The following is a 20,078-nucleotide window of genomic DNA, read 5'->3' as shown; positions in this document are numbered from 1 at the left end:
GCTTAGCTTGGGCTCAGAGGCCTGACACTTACAGAATTTGAAAGGATCATTAGATAATACCATGAACAACTGTATACCAACATACAGTTTTGTTATTTATGTTATTTCACGTTGGATAACTTATATGAAATAAAGACATTCCAAGAAAGACACAAACTACTAGAACTTACTTAAGAAATACAACTTCTGAATAGACAAGTTAAGAAATTGAACTATTACTACTGTTACCTCCACCACCGCTACCCACAGGCCGGGTGCAGTAGCTCATGCCTGTAATCCCAGCACTTGGGGAGGCCGAAGGCAGCTGGATCACTTGAGGTCAGGAGTTCAAGACCAGCCTGGCTAACATGGTGAAACCTCCTCTCTACTAAAAATACAAAAATTAACTGGGCGTGGCAACGGGCACCTGTAATCCCAGCTACTTGGGAGGCTGAGGCAGGAGAATCACTTGAACCCGGGAGGTGGAGGTTTCAGTGAGCCGAGATCACGCCACTACACTCCAGTCTGGGTGACAGAGGGAGACTTCCTCTCAAAACAAAATGAAACAAAAAACAAAACTACACACAAAGAAAAGTCCAGCCCTGATGGCTTCACTAGTTAACATTACCAAACATTTAAAGAAGAATTACCAGTTCTTCACAAACTCTTCCAAAACATAGAAGAGAAGGAAACACTAACTTATGAGGCCAGTATTATGCCAATACCAACTGCAGATAAAAACATCACAAGAATGTTGGGGAACCCACCCCCAATATTTCAGCATAGGTTCTTTCTATTTTCCATAAGTGTCAACCGACTGAGAAATAAAAGAGTACAAAGAGAGGAATTTTACAACTAGGCTTTCGGGGGTGACATCACATATCAGTAGGACCGTGATGCCCGCCTGAGCCTTAAAGTCAGCAAGTTTTATTAAGGATTTCAAAAGGGGAGGGGGTGCAAGAACAGGGAATAGGTCACAAAGATCACATGCTTCAAAGGGCAAAAAGGAGAACAAAGATCACATGCTTTTGAGGAAACAGGATAAGGGCAAAATCAGAACTACTGATAAGGGTCTATGTTCACCTGTGCATGTATTGTCTTGATAAACATCTTAAACAAAAGAAAACAGGGTTTGAGAGCAGAGAACACAAATTTACCAGGGTGGAGTTTCCCAATCCTAGTAAGCCTGAGGGTACTACAGGAGACCAGGGTGTATTTCAGTCCTTACCTCAACTCCATAAGACAGACACTTCTAGAGCGACTATTTATAGACCTCCCCCCAGGAATGCATTCCTTCCCCAGGGTATTAATTATTAATATTCTTTGCTAGGAAAAGAATTTAGTGATATCTTCTCTACTTGCATGTCCATTTATAGGCTCTCTGTAAGAAGAAAAATATGGCTCTATTTTGCCCAACCCCGCAGGCAGTCAGATGTATGGTTGTCTTCCCTTGTTCCCTGAAAATCGCTGTTATTCTTTTCTTTGTCAAGGTGCACTGATTCCATATTGTTCAAACACACGTTTTACAAGCAATTTGTACAGTTAACACAAATATCATAGTGGTCCTGAGGTGACGTACATCCTCAATTTACGAAGATAACAGCATTAAGAGATTAAAGTAAGACAGGCGTAAGAAATTATAAGAGTATTTGGGAACTGATAAATGTCCATGAAATCTTCATAATTTATGTTCAGAGACTGAAGCAAAGACAGGCATTAGAAATTATAAAAGTATTATTTGGGAACTGATATATGTCCATATTAAAATGAAATATTCACGATTTATGTTCCTCTGCTGCGGCTCCAGCTGTTCCCTCTGTTCAGGGTCCCTGACTTCCCGCAACATCTCTGCCTTTATTTTTATATAAATGTGCCAGGTGATGAAGTCTTGTTCGTTTTCTTGTCACAGGATTCTTTGACTTGTCCGGCACACTAAAAACAAGCCAATTAAACAGAGAAACATAATTCCAAGATTTACTACAGAGGAACTCCCAATAGACTTAATCCAAGTCGTGGGGTTTAGTCCAGAAAGACTTTGTGCCACCTGATCTAATGCCTCAGCTCCAGGCACAATGGATAAATGAGCTTGAGAGGCTTCAAAAATTTGTTTCTTTAATTTAGTTACATCCAAGGATAAATTATCTTTCCCTACCCAGAAGGTGTCCTTTGACCATTTCCTATGAATGATCAGTCTCATTGTAGGAATATGGTGTGATACAGAAATCAGAAGTATTCCAATCATACTGCATTTGCATGTGATGTTTGAGACTCATTAGCCAATCCCCAAGCCAAATAACAGACAATCTTAAATCATTAATTCGATTAGCTAATTTTCTATCAATGCCTTGTTGAGAATTCCACATTTGGGTGGAATTGTCTTGCCAATCATTAACAAAATGAGCCGTTTGAATAGATTGATGTAATGCCATTGCAGCAGTGGGTGGCAAGTGCAGTGACTGTAATTAGGCCCATGATCACAGCGATTAAAGTGAAAACAAATCTCTTAGATCTTTTGAGAATTCGTTGTAACACTTTGTTAATTAAATGTACTGAGGGGGAAGATTCCCAAGGTCTGGGTAGAGTTACCAGTATCCAGATTCCTTCTTGAGCTTGAACCACCATTGTACTTTTCCTGGAGTCAAAATGGGAGTTAACACAGTGTATAAATGACAGTTAATGCATTGGACAGTTTGATTGTCCAAATTTTGATATTTCCCACTAATAGCATGTAAGGAGGCTTAACACAACTCTGTATAGGAATAGTCAGATTGAAGGTAAACAAAGCATAATCTTTGAATCTACATTGCTACTGAGGAAGAGGAGCGGCAGTGGCAATGCCGAATGTTCTCCGCCATAAAGAAGCAATCCGAGGTGCCCAGGGATGCTGAAGAGGTAGAGGGGCATGCCTGGGTCGAGAAGAATTATCATAATGCCAACTGAAGTCCCATAAAGGGGGATCGGCATCTAAAAGAGGAAAGGGGTTCAAAGAGGATTTATCATGGTGTTCAGAATCATGGATGCGAGGGGCGGTAGTGGGGACAACAGACAGAAAAGTTTCCCCTTCCCATACCCGCAGTCCTGACATGGCAATAGCCAATTTCCAAAGTTTTGAGTGTTCTGGGCTCAGCATGGGCAATATCATACGAGGCCTCGGGTGAGGGTTAATGCCCTTGCCTTCCCATTTTAAGGGAAAGAACGAGCTGAACCTTCTGTGCAAAATAGGATGATGATCCTCGTCCTCCCAGTAAGAAATAAAATAAGTAGCCTCCAGACATTCCCTTCTGCCAGAGGAGCAATTGTTTTTTAAATAACCCTTTGGTGCCCAGTCTGTTATTAAACCATACGAGTCATTTTTTTAATACTACTGCATGTGAGTTAACACAGTCTTCCCAAATTAAAGTTTTAGCTGGGCCCTCATGTCCTTTTTTGGACATGGTTTCCCTACAGGTTTTTTTTTTTTTTTTATACTTTTAAGTTTTAGGGTACATGTGCACAATGTGCAGGTTTGTTACATATGTATACATGTGCCATATTGGTGTGCTGCACCCATTAACTGGTGGTTTACGTTAGGTATATCTCATAATGCTATCCCTCCCCACTCCCCCTCTTCTCTCCCCACAACAGGCCCCGGTGTGTGATGTTCCCCTTCCTGTGTCCAAGTGTTCTCATTGTTTAGTTCCCACCTATGAGTGAGAACATGCGGTGTTTGGTTTTCTGTCCTTGTGATAGTTTGCTGGGAATGATGGTTTCCAGCTTCATCCATGTCCCTACAAAGGATGTGAACTCATCCTTTTTTATGGCTACGTAGTATTCCATGGTGTATATGTGCCACATTTTCTTAATCCAGTCTATCATTGTTGGACATTTGGGTGGTTCCAAGTCTTTGCTATTGTGAATAGTGCCGCAATAAACATATGTGTGCATGTGTCTTTACAGCAGCATGATTTATAATCCTTTGGGTATATACCACGTAATGGGATGGCTGGGTCAAATGGTATTTCTAGTTCTAGATCCCTGAGGAATCACCACACTGTCTTCCACAACGGTTGAACTAGTTTACAGTCCCACCAACAACGTAAAAGTGTTCCTATTTCTCCACATCCTCTTCAGCACCTGTTGTTTCCTGACTTTTTAATGATCGCCATTGGTGTGAGATGGCACCTCATTGTGGTTTGATTTGCATTTCTATGATGGCCAGTGATGATGAGCATTTTGGCTGCATAAATGTCTTCTTTTGAGAAGTGTCTGTTCATATCCTTCACCCACTTGTTGATGGGGTTGTTTGTTTTTTTCTTGTAAATTTGTTTGAGTTTTTTGTAGATTCTGGATATTAGCCCTTTGTCAGATGAGTAGATTTCAAAATTTTTCTCCCATTCTGTAGGTTGCCTGCTCACTCTGATGGTAGTTTCTTTTGCTGTGCAGAAGCTCTTTAGTTTAATTAGATCCCATTTGTCAATTTTGGCTTTTGTTGCCATTGCTTTTGGTGTTTTAGACACGAAGTCCTTGTCCATGCCTATGTCCTGAATGGTATTGCCTAGGTTTTCTTCTAGGCTTTTATGGTTTAAGTCTAACATTTAAGTATTTAATCCATCTTGAATTAATTTTTGTATAAGGTATAAGGAAGGGATCCAGTTTCAGCTTTCTAAATATGGCTCACCAGTTTTCCCAGCACCATTTGTTAAATAGGGAATCCTTTCCCCATTTCTTGTTTTGGTCAGGTTTGTCAAAGATCAGATAGTTGTAGATGTGTGGTACTATTTCTGAGGGCTCCGTTCTGCTCCATTGGTCTATATCTCTGTTTTGGTACCAGTACCATGCTGTCTTGGTTACTGTAGCCTTGTATAGTTTACTGTAGCCTTGTAGTATAGTTTGAAGTCAGGTAGTCTGATGCCTCCAGCTTTGTTCTTTTGGCTTAGGATTGACTTGGCAACGTGGGCTCTTTTTTGGTTCCATATGAACTTTAAAGTAGTTTTTTCCAATTTTATGAAGAAAGTCATTGGTAGCTTGATGGGGATGGCATTGAATCTATAAATTACCTTGGGCATTATGGCCATTTTCACGATATTGAGTCTTCCTATCCATGAGCATGGAATGTTCTTCCATTTGTTTGTATCCTCTTTTATTTCGTTGAGCAGTGGTTTGTAGTTCTCCTTGAAGAGAGAGATTCACATTCCTTGTAAGTTGGATAGCTAGGTATTTTATTATCTTTGAAGCAATTGTGAATGGGAGTACACTCATGATTTGGCTCTCTGTTTGTGTGTTATTGGTGTATAAGAATGCTTGTGATTTTTGCATGTTGATTTTGTATCCTGAGATTTTGCTAAAGTTGCTTATGAACTTAAGGAGATTTTGGGTTGAGACGATGGGGTTTTCTAGATATACAACCGTGTCATCTGCAAACAGGGACAATTTGACTTCCTCTTTTCCTAATTGAATACCCTTTATTTCTTTCTCCTGCCAGATTGCCCTGGCCAGAACTTCTAACACTATGTTGAACAGGAGTGGTGAGAGAGGGCATCCCTGTCTTATGCCAGTTTTCAAAGGGAATGCTTCCAGTTTTTGCCCATTCAGTATGGTATTGGCTGTGGGTTTGTCATAAATAGCTCTTATTATTTTGAGATACGTTCCATCAATACCTAGTTTATTGAGAGTTTTTAGCATGAAGGGCTGTTGAATTTTGTCAAAGGCCTTTTCTTCATCTGTTGAGATAATCATGTGTTTTTTGTCGGTGGTTCTGTTTATATGCTGGATTACATTTGTTGATTTGCGTATGTTGAACCAGCCTTGCATCCCAGGGATGAAGATCACTTGATCATGGTGGATAAGGTTTTTGATGTATTGCTGGATTCGGTTTGCCAGTGTTTTATTGAGGATTTTTGCATCGATGTTCAACAGGGATATTGGTCTAAAATTCTCTTTTTTTGTTGTGTCGTGTCCCTGCCAGGCTTTGGTATCAGGATGATGCTGGCTTCATAAAATGAATTAGGGAGGATGCCCTCTTTTTCTGTTGATTGGAATAGTTTCAGAAGGAATGGTACCAACTCCTCCTTGTACCTCTGGTAGAATTCAGCTGTGAATCTGTCTGGTCCTGGACTTTTTTTGGTTGGTAGGCTATTAATTATTGCCTCAATTTCAGAGCCTGTTATTGGTCTATTCAGAGATTCAACTTCTTCGTGGATTAATCTTGGGACGGTGTATGTGTCAAGGAATTTATCCATTTCTTCTAGATTTTCTAGTTTATTTGCATAGAGGTGTTTATAGTATTCTCTGATGGTAGTTTGTATTTCTGTGGGATCAGTGGTGATATCCCCTTTATCATTTTTTATTGCGTCTGTTTGATTCTTCTCTCTTTTCTTCTTTATTAGTCTTGCTAGCAGTCTATCAATTTTGTTGATCTTTTCAAAAAACCAGCTCCTGGATTCATTGAGTTTTTGGAGGGATTTTGTTTCTCTATCTCCTTCAATTCTTCTCTGATCTTAGTTATTTCTTGCTTTCTGCTAGCTTTTGAATGTGTTTGCTCTTGTTTCTCTAGTTCTTTTAATTGTGATGTTAGGGTGTCAATTTTAGATCTTTCCTGCTTTCTCTTGTGGGCATTTAGTGCTATAAATTTCCCCCTACATACTGCTTTAAATGTGTCCCAGAGATTCTGGTATGTTGTGTCTTTGTTCTCGTTGGTTTCAAAGAACATCTTTATTTCTACCTTCATTTCGTTATTTACCCAGTAGTCATTCAGGAGCAGGTTGTTCAGTTTCCAAGTAGTTGAGTGGTTTTGAGTGAGTTTCTTAATCCTGAGTTCTAGTTTGATTGCACTGTGGTCTGAGAGACAGTTTGTTATCATTTCTGTTCTTTTACATGTGCTGAGGAGTGCTTTACTTCCAACTATGTGGTCAATTTTGGAGTAAGTGCGGTGTCGTGCTGAGAAGAATGTATATTCTGTTGATTTGGGGTGGAGAGTTCTGTAGATGTCTATTAGGTCCACTTGGTGCAGAGCTGAGTTCAATTCCTGAATGTCCTTGTTAACTTTCTGTCTCGTTGATCTGTCTAATGTTGACAGTGGGGTGTTAAAGTCTCCCATTATTATTGTGTGGGAGTCTACGTCTCTTTGTAGGTCTCTAAGGACTTGCTTTATGAATCTGGGTACTCCTGTATTGGGTGCATATATATTTAGGATAGTGAGCTCTTCTTGTTGAATTAATCCCTTTACCATTATGTAATGGCCTTCTTTGTCTCTTCTGATCTTGGTTGGTTTAAAGTCTGTTTTATCAGAGACTAGAATTGCAACCCCTGCCTTTTTTTGTTTTCCATTTGCTTGGTAGATTTTCCTCCATCCCTTTATTTTGAGCCTATGTGTGTCTCTGGACGTGAGATGGGTCTCCTGGATACAGGGTCTTGACTCTTTATCCAATTTGCCAGTCTGTGTCTTTTAATTGGAGCATTTAGCCCATTTACATTTAAGGTTAATATTGTTACGTGTGAATTTGATCCTGACATTATGATGTTAGCTGGTTATTTTGTTCTTTAGTTGATGCAGGTTCTTCCTAGCATCGATGGTCTTTAGATTTTGGCATGTTTTTGCAGTGGCTGGTACTGTTGTTCCTTTCCATGTTTAGTGCTTCCTTCAGGAGCTCTTGTAAGGCAGGCCTGGTGGTGACAAAATCTCTCAGCATTTGCTTGTCTGTAAAGGATTTTATTTCTCCTTCACTTATGAAGCTTAGTTTGGCTGGATATGAAATTCTGGATTGAAAATTATGTTGAGGCCGGGCGCGGTGGCTCACGCCTGTAATCCCAGCACTTTGGGAGGCCGAGATGGGCGGATCACGAGGTCAGGAGATCGAGACCATCCTGACTAACATGGTGAAACCCCGTCTCTACTAAAAATACAAAAATTAGCCGGGCGCGGTGGCGGGTGCCTGTAGTCCCAGCCACACGGGAGGCTGAGGCAGGAGAATGGCGTGAACCCGGGAGGCGGAGCTTGCAGTGAGTGGAGATCGCGCCACTGCACTCCAGCCTGGGAGACAGAGCGAGACTCCGTCTCAAAAAAAAAAAAAAAAAAAAAAAAAGAATGTTGAATATTGGCCCCCACTCTCTTCTGGCTTGTAGAGTTCCTGCCGAGAGATCTGCTGTTAGTCTGATGGGCTTCCCTTTGTGGGTAACCCGACCTTTCTCTCTGGCTGCCCTTAACATTTTTTCCTTCATTTCAACTTTGGTGAATCTGACAATTATGTGTCTTGGAGTTGCTCTTCTCGAGGAGTATCTTTGTGGCATTCTCTGTATTTCATGAATTTGAATGTTGGTCTGCCTTGCTAGGTTGGGGAAGTTCTCCTGGATAATATCCTGAAGAGTGTTTTCCAACTTGTTTCCATTCTCCGCATCACTTTCAGGTACACCAATCAGACTTAGATTTGGTCTTCTCATATAGTCCCATATTTCTTGGAGGCTTTGTTCGTTTCTTTTTATTTTTTCTTTAAACTTCTCTTCTTGCTTCATTTCATTCATTTGATCTTCCATCACTGATGCCCTTTCTTCCAGTTGATTGAATCGGCTACTGAAGCTTGTGCATTCGTCACGTAGTTCTCGTGCCATGGTTTTCAGCTCCATCAAGTCCTTTAAGGACTTCTCTACATTGGTTATTCTAGTTAGCCATTTGTCTAATCTTTTTTCAAGGCTTTTGACTTCTTTACCATGGGTTCGAACTTCCTCCTTTAGCTGGGAGAAGTTTGATCGTCTGAAGCCTTCTTCTCTCAACTCGTCAAAGTCATTCTCCGTCCAATTTTGTTCCATTGCTGGTGAGGAGCTGCATTCCTTTGGAGGGGGAGAGGCACTCTGATTTTTAGAATTTTTGGTTTTTCTGCTCTGTTTTTTCCCCATCTTTGTGATTTTATCTACCTTTGGTCTTTGATGATGGTGACATACAGATGGGGTTTTGGTGTGGATGTCCTTTCTGTTTGTTAGTTTTCCTGCTAACAGTCAGGACCTGTTTCCTGCTAACTGCAGGTCTGTTGGAGTTTGCTGGAGGTCCCCTCCAGACCCTGTTTGCCTGGGTATCAGCAGCGAAGGCTACAGAACAGCAAATATTGCTGAACACAAAATTTTGCTGCCTGATGGTTCCTCTGAAAGTTTCGTCTCAGGGGTATCCGGCCGTGTGAAGTGTTAGTCTGACCCTACTGGGGGTTGCCTCTCAGTTAGGCTACTTGGGGGTTAGGGACCCACTTTGAGGAGAGGCTGTCCGTTCTCAGGTTCTCAGATCTCAAGCTCCATGCTGGGAGAACCACTACTCTCTTCAAAGCTGTCAGACAGGGACGTTTAAGTCTGCAGAGGTTTCTGCTGCCTTTTTTCGGCTATGCCCTGCCCCCAGAGGTGGAGTCTACAGAGGCAGGCAGGCCTCCTTGAGCTGCCGGGAGCTTCCCCTGCCACTTTGTTTACCTACTCAAGCCTCAGCAATGGCGGGCGCCCCTCCCCCAGCCTCACTGCTGCCTTGCAGTACGATCTCAGACTGCCTGTGCTAGCAATGAGCGAGGCTCCATGGGCATGGAACCCTCTGAGCCAGGCACGACATATAATCTCCTGGTATGCCGTTTGCTAAGACCATTGGAAAAGCTCAGTATTAGGGTGGGAGTGACTCGATTTTCCAGGTGCTGTTTGTCACTGTTTTGCTTGGCTAGGAAAGGGAATTCCCTGACCCCTCCCGCTTCCTAGGTGAGGCGATGCCTCGCCCTGCTTGGGCTCACACTCAGTGCGCTGCACCCACTGTCCTGCACCCACTGTTGGACATGCCCCAGTGAGATGAACCCGGTACCTCAGTTGGAAATGCAGAAATCACCAGTCTTCTGCGTCGCTCACGTTGGGAGCTGTAGACTTGAGCTGTTCCTATTCGGCCATCTTGGAACCCCTCCTACTGGTGTTTTGTTATTGTTGAGACCGAGTCTCACTCTGTCGCCCAGGCTGGAGTGCGGTGGCACATCTTGGCTCACTGCAAGCTCCGCTTCGGGGGTTCACACCATTCCTCTGCCTCAGCCTCCCGAGTAGCTGGGACTACAGGCACCCGCCACCACGCCTGGCTGATTTTGTTTTGTATTTTTAGTAGACAGGAGATTTCACCATGTTAGCCGGGGTGGTCTCGATCTCCTGACCTCGTGATCCGCCCGCCTTGTCCTCCCAATGTGCTGGGATTATAGGTGTGAGCCACCGTGCCCAGCCTTCCTACAGGTTTATATTTAACGTGTGGGGTATCAACTACAGACCATTATCTCTCTCTCCTTTTTTTTTTTTTTTTTTTTTGAGACTGAGTCTCTCTCTGTGGCCCAGACTGCAGTGCAGTTGGCCAACTGCAACCTCCGCCTCCTGGTTCAAGCAATTCTCCTGCCTCAGCCTCCCGAGTAGCTGGGATTACAAGTGTGCACCACCATGCCTGGCTAATTTTGTATTTTTAGTAGAGACAGGGTTTCACCATGTTGGCCAGGCTAGTCTCAAACTCCTGACCTCAAGTGATCCTCTTGTCTCAGCCTCCTAAAGTGCTGGGATTACAGACATGAGCCACCGTGGCAGGCTCAGGTCATTATTTCTTATGAATATAAATGCAGAATTCTCAACAACATTCTATCAAACCAAATCCAGTAACAAAAATAATTATATTCCATGGCCAAGTGGAATCTATCCCAGTAGTGTAAAAGTGGTTTACCAACCAAAAGTCAGTCAGTTTAATATACCATATCAGCAGAATAAAGAACACAAAACATATGATCCTCCCAATAGATGTAGAAAAACAGTATTTGCCAAAATTCAACTCCTTCATGAATAATGCTCAACAAAGTAGGAATGCATGTGAAGTTCTTTTTTTTTTTTGTTAAGATGGAGTCTCGCTCTGTCGCCCAGGCTGGAGTACAGAGGCACGATCTCGGCTCACTACAAGCTCTGCCTCCCGAGTTTATGCCATTCTCCTGCCTCAGCCTCCCGAGTAGCTGGGACTACAGGCGCCCGCAACCACGCCCGGCTAATTTTTTGTATTTTTAGTAGAGACAGGGTTTCACCATGTTAGCCAGGATGGTCTCGATCTCCTGACCTCGTGATCTGCCCGTCTCGGCCTCCCAAAGTGCTGGGATTACAGGCGTGAGCCACCGTGCCCGGCCGGATATGAACTTCTTAACCTGATAAAGGCATCTGTGGAAAAACCAAGAGCCAACATAATGCTTAATGGTTAAAGACTAAATGCTTTCCCCGTAATATCAGGAGCATGGACAGAATATCCACTTTCCCACTTTATTCAACATTATAGGCAAGAAAAGGACACAAAAGGTCTTCAGGTTGGAAAGGAAGAAGAAAAACTCTTATCTAAAGATGACATCTTATAAATAGAAGTCCTAAGGAATCTACTCAGAAACTACTCGAACTAATATATAAGTTTAGCAAAATTGCAGTATGTGAGATCAACATACAAAAATCAATTATATTTCTATACATTTGGAATAAACAATCTGAAAATGAAGTTAAAACCATTTACTTTAGGATCAACAGGAATAAAATATTTGGGAATAAATTTAACAAAAGAAGTACAAAAACGTATACTCTGAAAACTACAAAACATTGTTGAAAGAATGGAAGAAGACCTAAATAAATGGAAAGACATCGCATGTTCGTGGATTGAAGGCAGCTATGCTCACCACTGCATCACCCATGCATTCTCAAGTTCATAGAGTTTGCTGTTCAACTTATAAAGTATACAACCCATAACTGCCCCCTCAAAATAAAATAACTTATTTTATGATGTCAAGTCAATCCATCCCAAAAGGAGGAAGTAGGACACTTGATATTTGAGGTATGTCTCCTTAGATTTTTGGTTACTTTTTCGTAATCTCCTAGTAAGTGGAAAATAAAGCACTTTGTCCCAAGTAACAATAATTCATAAGTAGTTGTTATTCCTGTTTTATAGATAAAGAACTGAAGCTCAGAGAGACTTAATTTGCTTAAGGAAGGACAGCTGTGGAGCCATTGTCTAGTTCGGGACCATCAATTACAAAGCCCTGTTTCTTTTAACTATGCCATGTTGCATTTGAAACAGGAGTACATTAGATTTTTTAAATAGTAGACTGGCCTCTTAAGTTTCAGAGTGGTTTTGTTCAGAGACCCTGTTTATAATATATTCTAGTATTAAGAATTTGTGTTCAATTGTTAATGCCATAGACATCTATTTTGTGCTTACTGCATGCAGGCACTATGATGAGTAAATAGTGATGAATATATTAATCCTTACTTTAGCAGAGAAAGTAAGTATGCAAATAAACAATTGCAGTATAGCAAGATAACTGCAGTGCTGGAAGTCTTAAATAAGTATAATGGTAACATAGAAGAAAGTAATCAACTCTGCTGCAGTGGCCATAGAAGATGAGATGATTGAATTGGACATTCAAGGCTATGTAGGAGTTTGTCAGTTGAAATATGCGTGCTTCTTTCTGTATCATGACTGACTATGGAAACCATTTATGCATAAACACGACTATTGGGTTTTTAAGTAAATAACTAAGGTAGGAAAAAAGTTCATTATTAATTTGCAGGAATCCTGTGTTCCTTTATACTTTTTTAATAATTAGCTTTGTGTTCAGATATAATTAAAACTCCTTGGTAAAATACAGAAGCCTGAGAAGGGAAATGGTTTTTGCTGACATGTGGTTTGTAAAATGCATTGCAAAACAACTAGCTATTAGAGTTCTTTAATTCTGTTGTACCTGCTTTTTGGAATTTGAAGTTAAATGGACAAAGTAAAAGAAAAATTTGTGAGTTCATGAAGAATTCCGTTCTTTTATCAAATTGTGGTAAACTCAACAAGTGAATATACTTGGGATATACGCTTTTCAGATTTTTCAGGAGAAAAGCTTTAAATTGCATTTATGACTTTTCTAGTTGTTAATAGTTTCTCACACACAAATACTGTGTGTTAATGTATCAGTGGTTTCTGATGAAACTAATTTAAAGCTTTTTTGCAACATTTATTTGGCAAAAGTTTATTCTATAGGATTTTGAGCAGTTTCTAATATTAATTTGTATAGTTGTCACCTAAAATAATGAATGATAAATAAGTTCTGAGTTTATGAAGAAATGTCTTACTACAACCATGTGTCAACATAACTATTTTGGTTTTTTAAAAAATTAACCAGCTCCCTTATTTATCTCTTAATGTAGCCTTTTGGTCACATATTTCATTATCCCCCTTGGGATAAACAGAGAAAATTGAAAGGAAAATAGGAATCTTCTACTTTTAGAATCTTTGATTTGACCAAGTTGTAATACTTATACTTTTGGGCTAAATAAAAGGGTATCTATTACCTAATATAAATTTTTGGAAGTGCACGTAGACAATTCTGGAAAATAGGGAATCTGTTTATAGGTGACTGGCAATTATTACAAATGGAAGGATGGGACTTTGTGTTTTGTTTTGGTTTTGGTTATTGCGGTGGCTGATGTTTTGGTACTCCAGAGTAGGTTAAGTATGCATTATGTGGTGATGGCAGAGGTTTCTAATATGCTGTATTTGAAAAAAATATTTAAATATATGCAGATTTTAGCAATAGTTTTAATGGCAATACTCTTTGCAAACTCATATGAATATATTTAAGGTAATCTTTTTTTGTGAAACTGTATTGCTATCTGAATCCAGAAATCTACATGAAACTATATGCTAAATTGTATAAATAGCAGTATTTTAAAATCAGTGCCTTATGATAAATCCAAAGTGATTAAAAGGAAACACTGCTTCTCATTTATGAATACAAGTTTAAGAAAGAAAAATATATTTCATTTTTAGATTATATAAATGGTGGAGAACTTTTTACTCATCTTTCTCAAAGAGAGCGTTTCACAGAGCACGAGGTGCAGATTTATGTTGGAGAGATTGTGCTTGCCCTCGAACATCTCCACAAGGTAAGACACTTGATTTTTCAAGTTTCTTTTTTGAAGTTTGTTAACTAAGGTAATAATGGAGCTAGAAGAGCTCATGTTTTTACGTGTTATTGTCTTAGTGGAGATTATGAAAGCACACTTACAGAACATTACCAATTTTCTCAATTTCATAATTCCGTTTGAAAAAAATCTACTTTCCAATTGTACTTGCTATGGTGGAGATTGAAAAGAACTTAAGCAGTTTTTGGCCTTTTTCCTGAAAAATCTTAATGCTTATTTGTTACAAAGTATCATTAAAATAAAAACCTTTAATTATTAAAATAACCAATAAAATGAAACCATCAGTCATAATATGTATTTCTTTCATTGTAATTTACTGCATTGCAGACTCTGCCTGTAAACCTTCAGGGTGTGTCCTGATGAGGTTGGAGAATAAGAGTTATTTCCCACTCTCGCACTCTGGCTTTCTTTTCCATTTGTTTTGTCCCTGACACCGTCCCTTGCTCCCACCCCCTTTCTCCTCCATTGTCCCCAGGTAGGATGAACTCTTACTAAAAAACTTTAAATGGAATTCATGTCTGTGACCCTATTCAAACTGTAACAATCAGTTCAAACTTTAAGAAATGTTATTTCAGATACCATTAATCTTGAGCCAAGAAATTTTGACTCCGTTTTTTGTTTTACTTAATAAGGAAATATTGTAGAAGCAGTCATTATGTAGACCAGGCTTGTGTTTTTCCTCAGAGACGGAAAGTACTCAAGTAATTTTTAAATTAGGACAATTCAGGTACATCATGAAGCCACTCTTCCTCATCATGTTGTATTCAGGTCCTACACTAGTTTAAGATAGAGATTGAAGTGCTGATTATGGAGCATAGAAAAGAAAGGAGAGAATTGAAGGAAAAAGTAAGGATGAAGGATGACATTTCTAAAGGGGCAGGCAGCAAGGTGGAGGTAACAGATGGGTGAGGCTGTGAGAATAAATGATGGTAAGATGTCAGAAAAAAAGAGATCAGGAAAAGGGCAGATCCAGCCCAGAGCAGAAACAAGACCTGCCAGGTGAAGGGAGATGGTTCAAGGGTAGGAATCTTAGGGAGACTGAATGAAAAATGTATGAGAACAAGGAGGGAAAGAAACCTTTGGCAATAGGGGATTGGGGAGCAGGGCGGCAGTACAATGCAAAGGAAGGGGAACGAGGTGCAGTCAAGTAGGCACTCAAACTGAGGTAGCAGAACAGACACTTGGACTTCTTTTGATAGAAGTCTTGATACGGTAACAGGCTTTAAGATGATTTTTGTGGGATATAAGATAAGACATTTTCATACAAGAAACTAGTGGACCCAGGAATACGCTGCAGAGAAAGACCTTTGAAATTTATGATTTAGGACAATTAGTTTATAATATAAAAATGATGGTAGAAATCATCATAAATATGAGTAAGAAACAAAATGAATAGCTCCAGTGAGTAAGCTAGAAAGTCCAGTGTAGTGGTGCAATCTCGGCTCACTGAAGCCTCCACCTTCCCAGGCTCAGGTGATCCTCTCATGTCAACCTCCCGAGGATCTGGGACCACAGGCGTGTGCCACCACACCCAGCTAATTTTTGTATTTTTTATAGAGATGAGGTTTTGCCATGTTGCCTAGGTTGATGTTGAACTAGACTCAAGCAATCTGCCCGCCTCAGCCTCCCAAATTGTTGCATTACAGGTGTGAGCCACTGTGCTTGTCCAAAAATCCAGTTTTTAATTTATGTGAAACTTGCTCATTGTCAAACACAGAAGTAATATAACAATCAATATTGGATATAACTGTAATTGATACGGAATGAGAGTAATACAGCAAATGAAATCTCGGTTAATCTTCTCCTAATCTTACTACCCTAAAAAGATACAAATAAATATAACGCAAAGCCAGCAATGTTAATCTTGATAAAGCTACTAACATTGGGTTTCACAGGAAGAGGCAAAAATGGATGTTTACTTGCGAGTGATAAGCTGACGCAGATAGTAAATTATTTGTTCCTAAAATATTTTCCAAAGAGGTTGTTTTTAAGGAAAAAGCATCTCCTGGTTGTTAGATGCATATAATGCTCCAAGTCAATGTCTGTTCAATATAAGCTCTAGACATTTTCTTTTCTGTCTTGTAGAACACTGAGACTCTTAGAGGAAAATTGCCTAGTACTTTTGTGTTTTGTTTTGTTTTGTTGTGTTGTGTTGTGTTGTGTTGTGTTGATACAGGGTCTCACTCCGTTGCCCAGGCTGGAGTGCAGTGGCATGATCACAGCTCACCATAGCCTCAACCTACTAGGCTGAGGTGATCCTCCCACCTCAGCCTCCTGAGTAGCTGGGACAACAGACATGCACCACCACACCTGGCTAATTTTTGTATTTTTTGTAGAGACAGGGTTTTGCCATGCTGCCCAGGCTAGTTTCAAACTCCTGAGCGCAAGCGATCCTCCCATCTTGGCTTCCCAAAGTGCTGGAATTACAGGCATGGGCCACCCGCGCTTGTCCCTTTTTGGCTCCATTTTTAAAAAAATAGAGACGTAGGGTCTAAACATAGACATAGGGTCTCGCTTGCTGGAATGCTATCATAGGTCGCTGTGGCCTCAAACACCCTGAGCTGAAGTGATCCTGCTGCCTCTGCTTCCTGAGTAGCTCTAGGACTGCATGTGTGCCACCACACCCAGGTAATTTTTTTTTTTTTTTTTTTTTTTTGAGGCGGAGTTTTGCTCTTGTTGCCCAGACTGAAGTGCAGTGGCACTATCTTGGCTCACTGCAACCTCCGCCTTCCGGGTTCAAGTGATTCTCCTGCCTCAGCCTCCCAAGTAGCTGGGATTACAGGCATGTGCCACCACGTCTGGCTAATTTTGTATTTTTAGTAGAGTCAGGGTTTCTATATGTTGGTCAGACTGGTCTCGAACTCTCGACCTCAGGTGATCCGTCCACCTTGGCCTCCCAAAATGTTGGGATTACAGGCGGGAGTCACTGCTCCCGACCCAGCTAATTTTAAAAATTTTTTGTAGAGATGGGTCTCACTGTGTTGCCCAGGCTGGTCTTGAACTCCTGGATTTAAGTGACCTTCCTGCCTCAGCCTTCCAAAATACTAGGGTTACAGGCAAGAGCCACTGTGCCTGCCCCTTCGTGTTTTTCTGTATATAATTTTGATTTCCATTTTAAGAGATTATTAAGAACTTTCTCATATTCTTAGCATTGAGGAAAGCAATGTTTCTAAGTTTAGAAACATTTAATTCAGGCTGACATAACTGAAAACATGAAACAGAATTTGTGCAGATCAAGCACCTTTTATATGAGTTGGATAGATTTATTTGTTATATAGCTGAAGTGTTTTGCTATAGAACTTACAAAGAAGTAAGTTTTATAAATGCAAAGTAAAACAGAGGGATCTATAAATGTTACTTAATTGATTTTCTTTGCTTATTTAGAACTAAAGTTTGAGCCTAGTGCAGTGGCTCACACCTGTAATCCCAGCTACTCTGGAGGCTGAGGTGGGAGGATGTCTTTAACCCAGAAGTTTGAAGTTGCAGTGAGCTAGGACCATGCCACTGCACTCCAGCCTGAGTGACAGAGTGAGACCCTATCTCAAAAAAAAAAACAAAAACAAACAAACTAAAGTTTGAGTAAAATTAACCTATGATCTTCAACCTTTATGTTTAAGAGCCTGTTAATCAGCAATTCTTTATGAATTTCCTATTTTATACATTTTCCTATTTTATACATGATGTGCTGCATAAATACCTGATAAATACATAAAAAGTGAATAACAGAGTTGTCTTTTTATACCTATATAACAGAATATATAGGTATATAAAGACAAATAGGAAGTACCTAGAAAATATCAGTCATGTATAGGTAAGTACAATGTAAACATAGGTGTTATAGGATGAAACACAAGGAAATGACCAGGGGATCCGGTTAGTCAGGAAATTCTTCTGAAGCCATTAGGAAGTGATGGACAAGAATTGGCTGCAAAGGCACCTGAAGGTCATCTAGAGTGAGAGTGAAATAGAAAGAATAGAGACTTGAAGAAGCACTAGTCAAGAGGGAGGCCCTAAAGAAACTGACCCAACGAGGTAGACCCTGTGCACGAGGAGAACAAAGAAGTAGGTTGGAGACATCGAGGGAACGCAGCAGATAAAAGAATTTCCATTTGCCCTGACCAGTCACCAAGAGCCATCACAGGATCCTGAGGAGGGAAATGCCTTTAAAAAAAGAAAAAAAAGGTAGACAAGAAAGACTGTCTTAATTCATTTTTTGTAAATTATTTTAAAATTTATATTTCTTTCTTTTTGCAGTTGGGGATTATATATCGTGACATTAAGCTTGAGAATATTCTGCTTGATTCTAATGGCCATGTAGTGCTGACAGATTTTGGTCTGAGTAAGGAGTTTGTGGCTGATGAAGTGAGTATGATATTTTAATTTGAATTTAGTAATAACAGAATGTAAACAAGGATGAAAACTGTAGAATAAACATTTAGCAGAAAACTGCCATATGAATTCTGAACTTTCGTGCAGGTTTGTGCATGAAAAATGTAGAGATTTTTAGTTTAAAATTAATATGGAGCCGTCCTGTTAAAATCGCGGTAAACCATGATGGATATATCAGAATTTCTATTTATTTAAAAAAAAAAAAAAAGGCACTATGCATTTAACTTTCCCCATAAAATATATAAAATATGACTGAAAAATTAAATAACTCTTTTGGCCCTTCAGGAGAATTATGGCTTTGATAGTGGCCAATAAAGAATCATAAAGCAAAGTACACACTGTTTACATTGTGATAACAAAGTAGGACATGCTATGAAGGCCCTTTGAATTTGCTTGACAAGAATGACAGATCTACTAGCCCCAATTTTTAAATAATATTGCTGGTTTTTGCTCAACATGAATTAAAATGTGGTGGCTAATGTGCAGATTTTACATTTGGAGGACTTTAATTTTCAGTATTATTTAGAATTTGTTTAATATTTCAAATGCATTTAATGACACTTAAAATTGTACATCTATTAGTTGTAATTAAATACTGTTTATATAATGGTTGTAATATAAGTTACATTTATTTCTGCACTACTAGTTATTCAAGATAACTAAGTAAATTTGAATGTCATTTTCATTTCTATCCAGGAAATTGCTGGTATAGAATATGGAATCATAGTAAAATGTTTGTAGTGAAGGACTTTGTTATTATAAAATACATCATTCTTAGATTCCAAATTAGGTATATCTATTTCTGATGGGTTTTTGGAGTATTGCTTAAGCAATCCTAAGTGAGTGAGATAAGTGCTGAAATTATAAAACTTCCAGGTCCTAATTTTTTAATCACTTCTATATTCATTCAGTTTACTTATACAATGAATATTTACTGATCACCTCTACTATGCTGGGTACTGGACAATACAATAATAAGTGAAGTGGAAATGATCTCTACCTTCATGAAGCTGTAGTTATTACAGTAAATTGATCATCTTTGATACAAATATCATAGTTATAAAATAGATGAATTTTGAGGCATTTACTTCTAAATTTGATTTTTAAAACTTTTTATGCCTTTGTAAAAATTTTAGTGGCGACTTCGGCAAATTGTAGCAGATTAAATCTGTTTACTGTTGCCTCCTTAATACATCCCACAAGAATAAAAGGAAAGGGATAAGATAGACATGCACTCAAAAGGGAAAAGAGAAAATAGCAACTACCTTTTAGAAGATGGATGACAGTAACATGGGAAGCCTAAAAGCAGGCTGTCTGTACTTCTGACCCCCTAAAAAGGTTCAAGAATTGGAGGCAGCAGGTATCCCTCGAAGTAGGAATGCAGGTGATGCAGGACCCAGGAGGACTGATTGTAAGTCTGTGTAAGAAACAGGTAACCCCTTGATTCTATCTCTGCCCCTGTTGACATAAGCAGCTGTGCCTTCCTCACCCTAAGGGAAGACCGAAAAGGTCTGTGCATTCAGGGATAATGGGCACAGCTAAGGATGAGGATACCATACAGAAAATGACAGGTATGGTGAAAATGGACACATTGAACTGTGCAAACTCTCTTGGCCGCTTTCTGCCACTTCACTCTGAGCACAGTGGCTTCCCAAGCAGGAGTTTGGAGGAGTTTTCTCTGAGAAACCAAGAACAAAAACTCTGTAGATGTCATCAGTAGTTTTGCCACTGAACTGGCCCAGCCAGATCTCTCTGCAGAG

The 20,078-nt window shown here is 39.7% G+C and overlaps 1 protein-coding gene across 5 annotated transcripts in view; it reads left to right on the top strand.

Moving 5' to 3' along the window:
* The window catches only part of RPS6KA5 (ribosomal protein S6 kinase A5), a 198,988-nt gene that overhangs the window by 106,721 nt on the left and 72,189 nt on the right, over positions 1-20,078 (top strand). For all 5 annotated transcript variants that reach the window (XM_028851750.2, XM_001088246.5, XM_077941612.1 and 2 more), the window contains exons 4-5: positions 13,775-13,890; positions 18,184-18,291. In XM_028851750.2, the coding sequence (XP_028707583.1) occupies positions 13,775-13,890; positions 18,184-18,291 (224 nt within the window). The remainder of the gene's footprint in view (positions 1-13,774; positions 13,891-18,183; positions 18,292-20,078) is intronic.

Source organism: Macaca mulatta, chromosome 7, assembly GCF_049350105.2.
Source record: "Macaca mulatta isolate MMU2019108-1 chromosome 7, T2T-MMU8v2.0, whole genome shotgun sequence".
Classification (NCBI taxonomy): domain Eukaryota; kingdom Metazoa; phylum Chordata; class Mammalia; order Primates; family Cercopithecidae; genus Macaca; species Macaca mulatta.
This window is presented reverse-complemented; position numbering and strand designations above follow the sequence as displayed.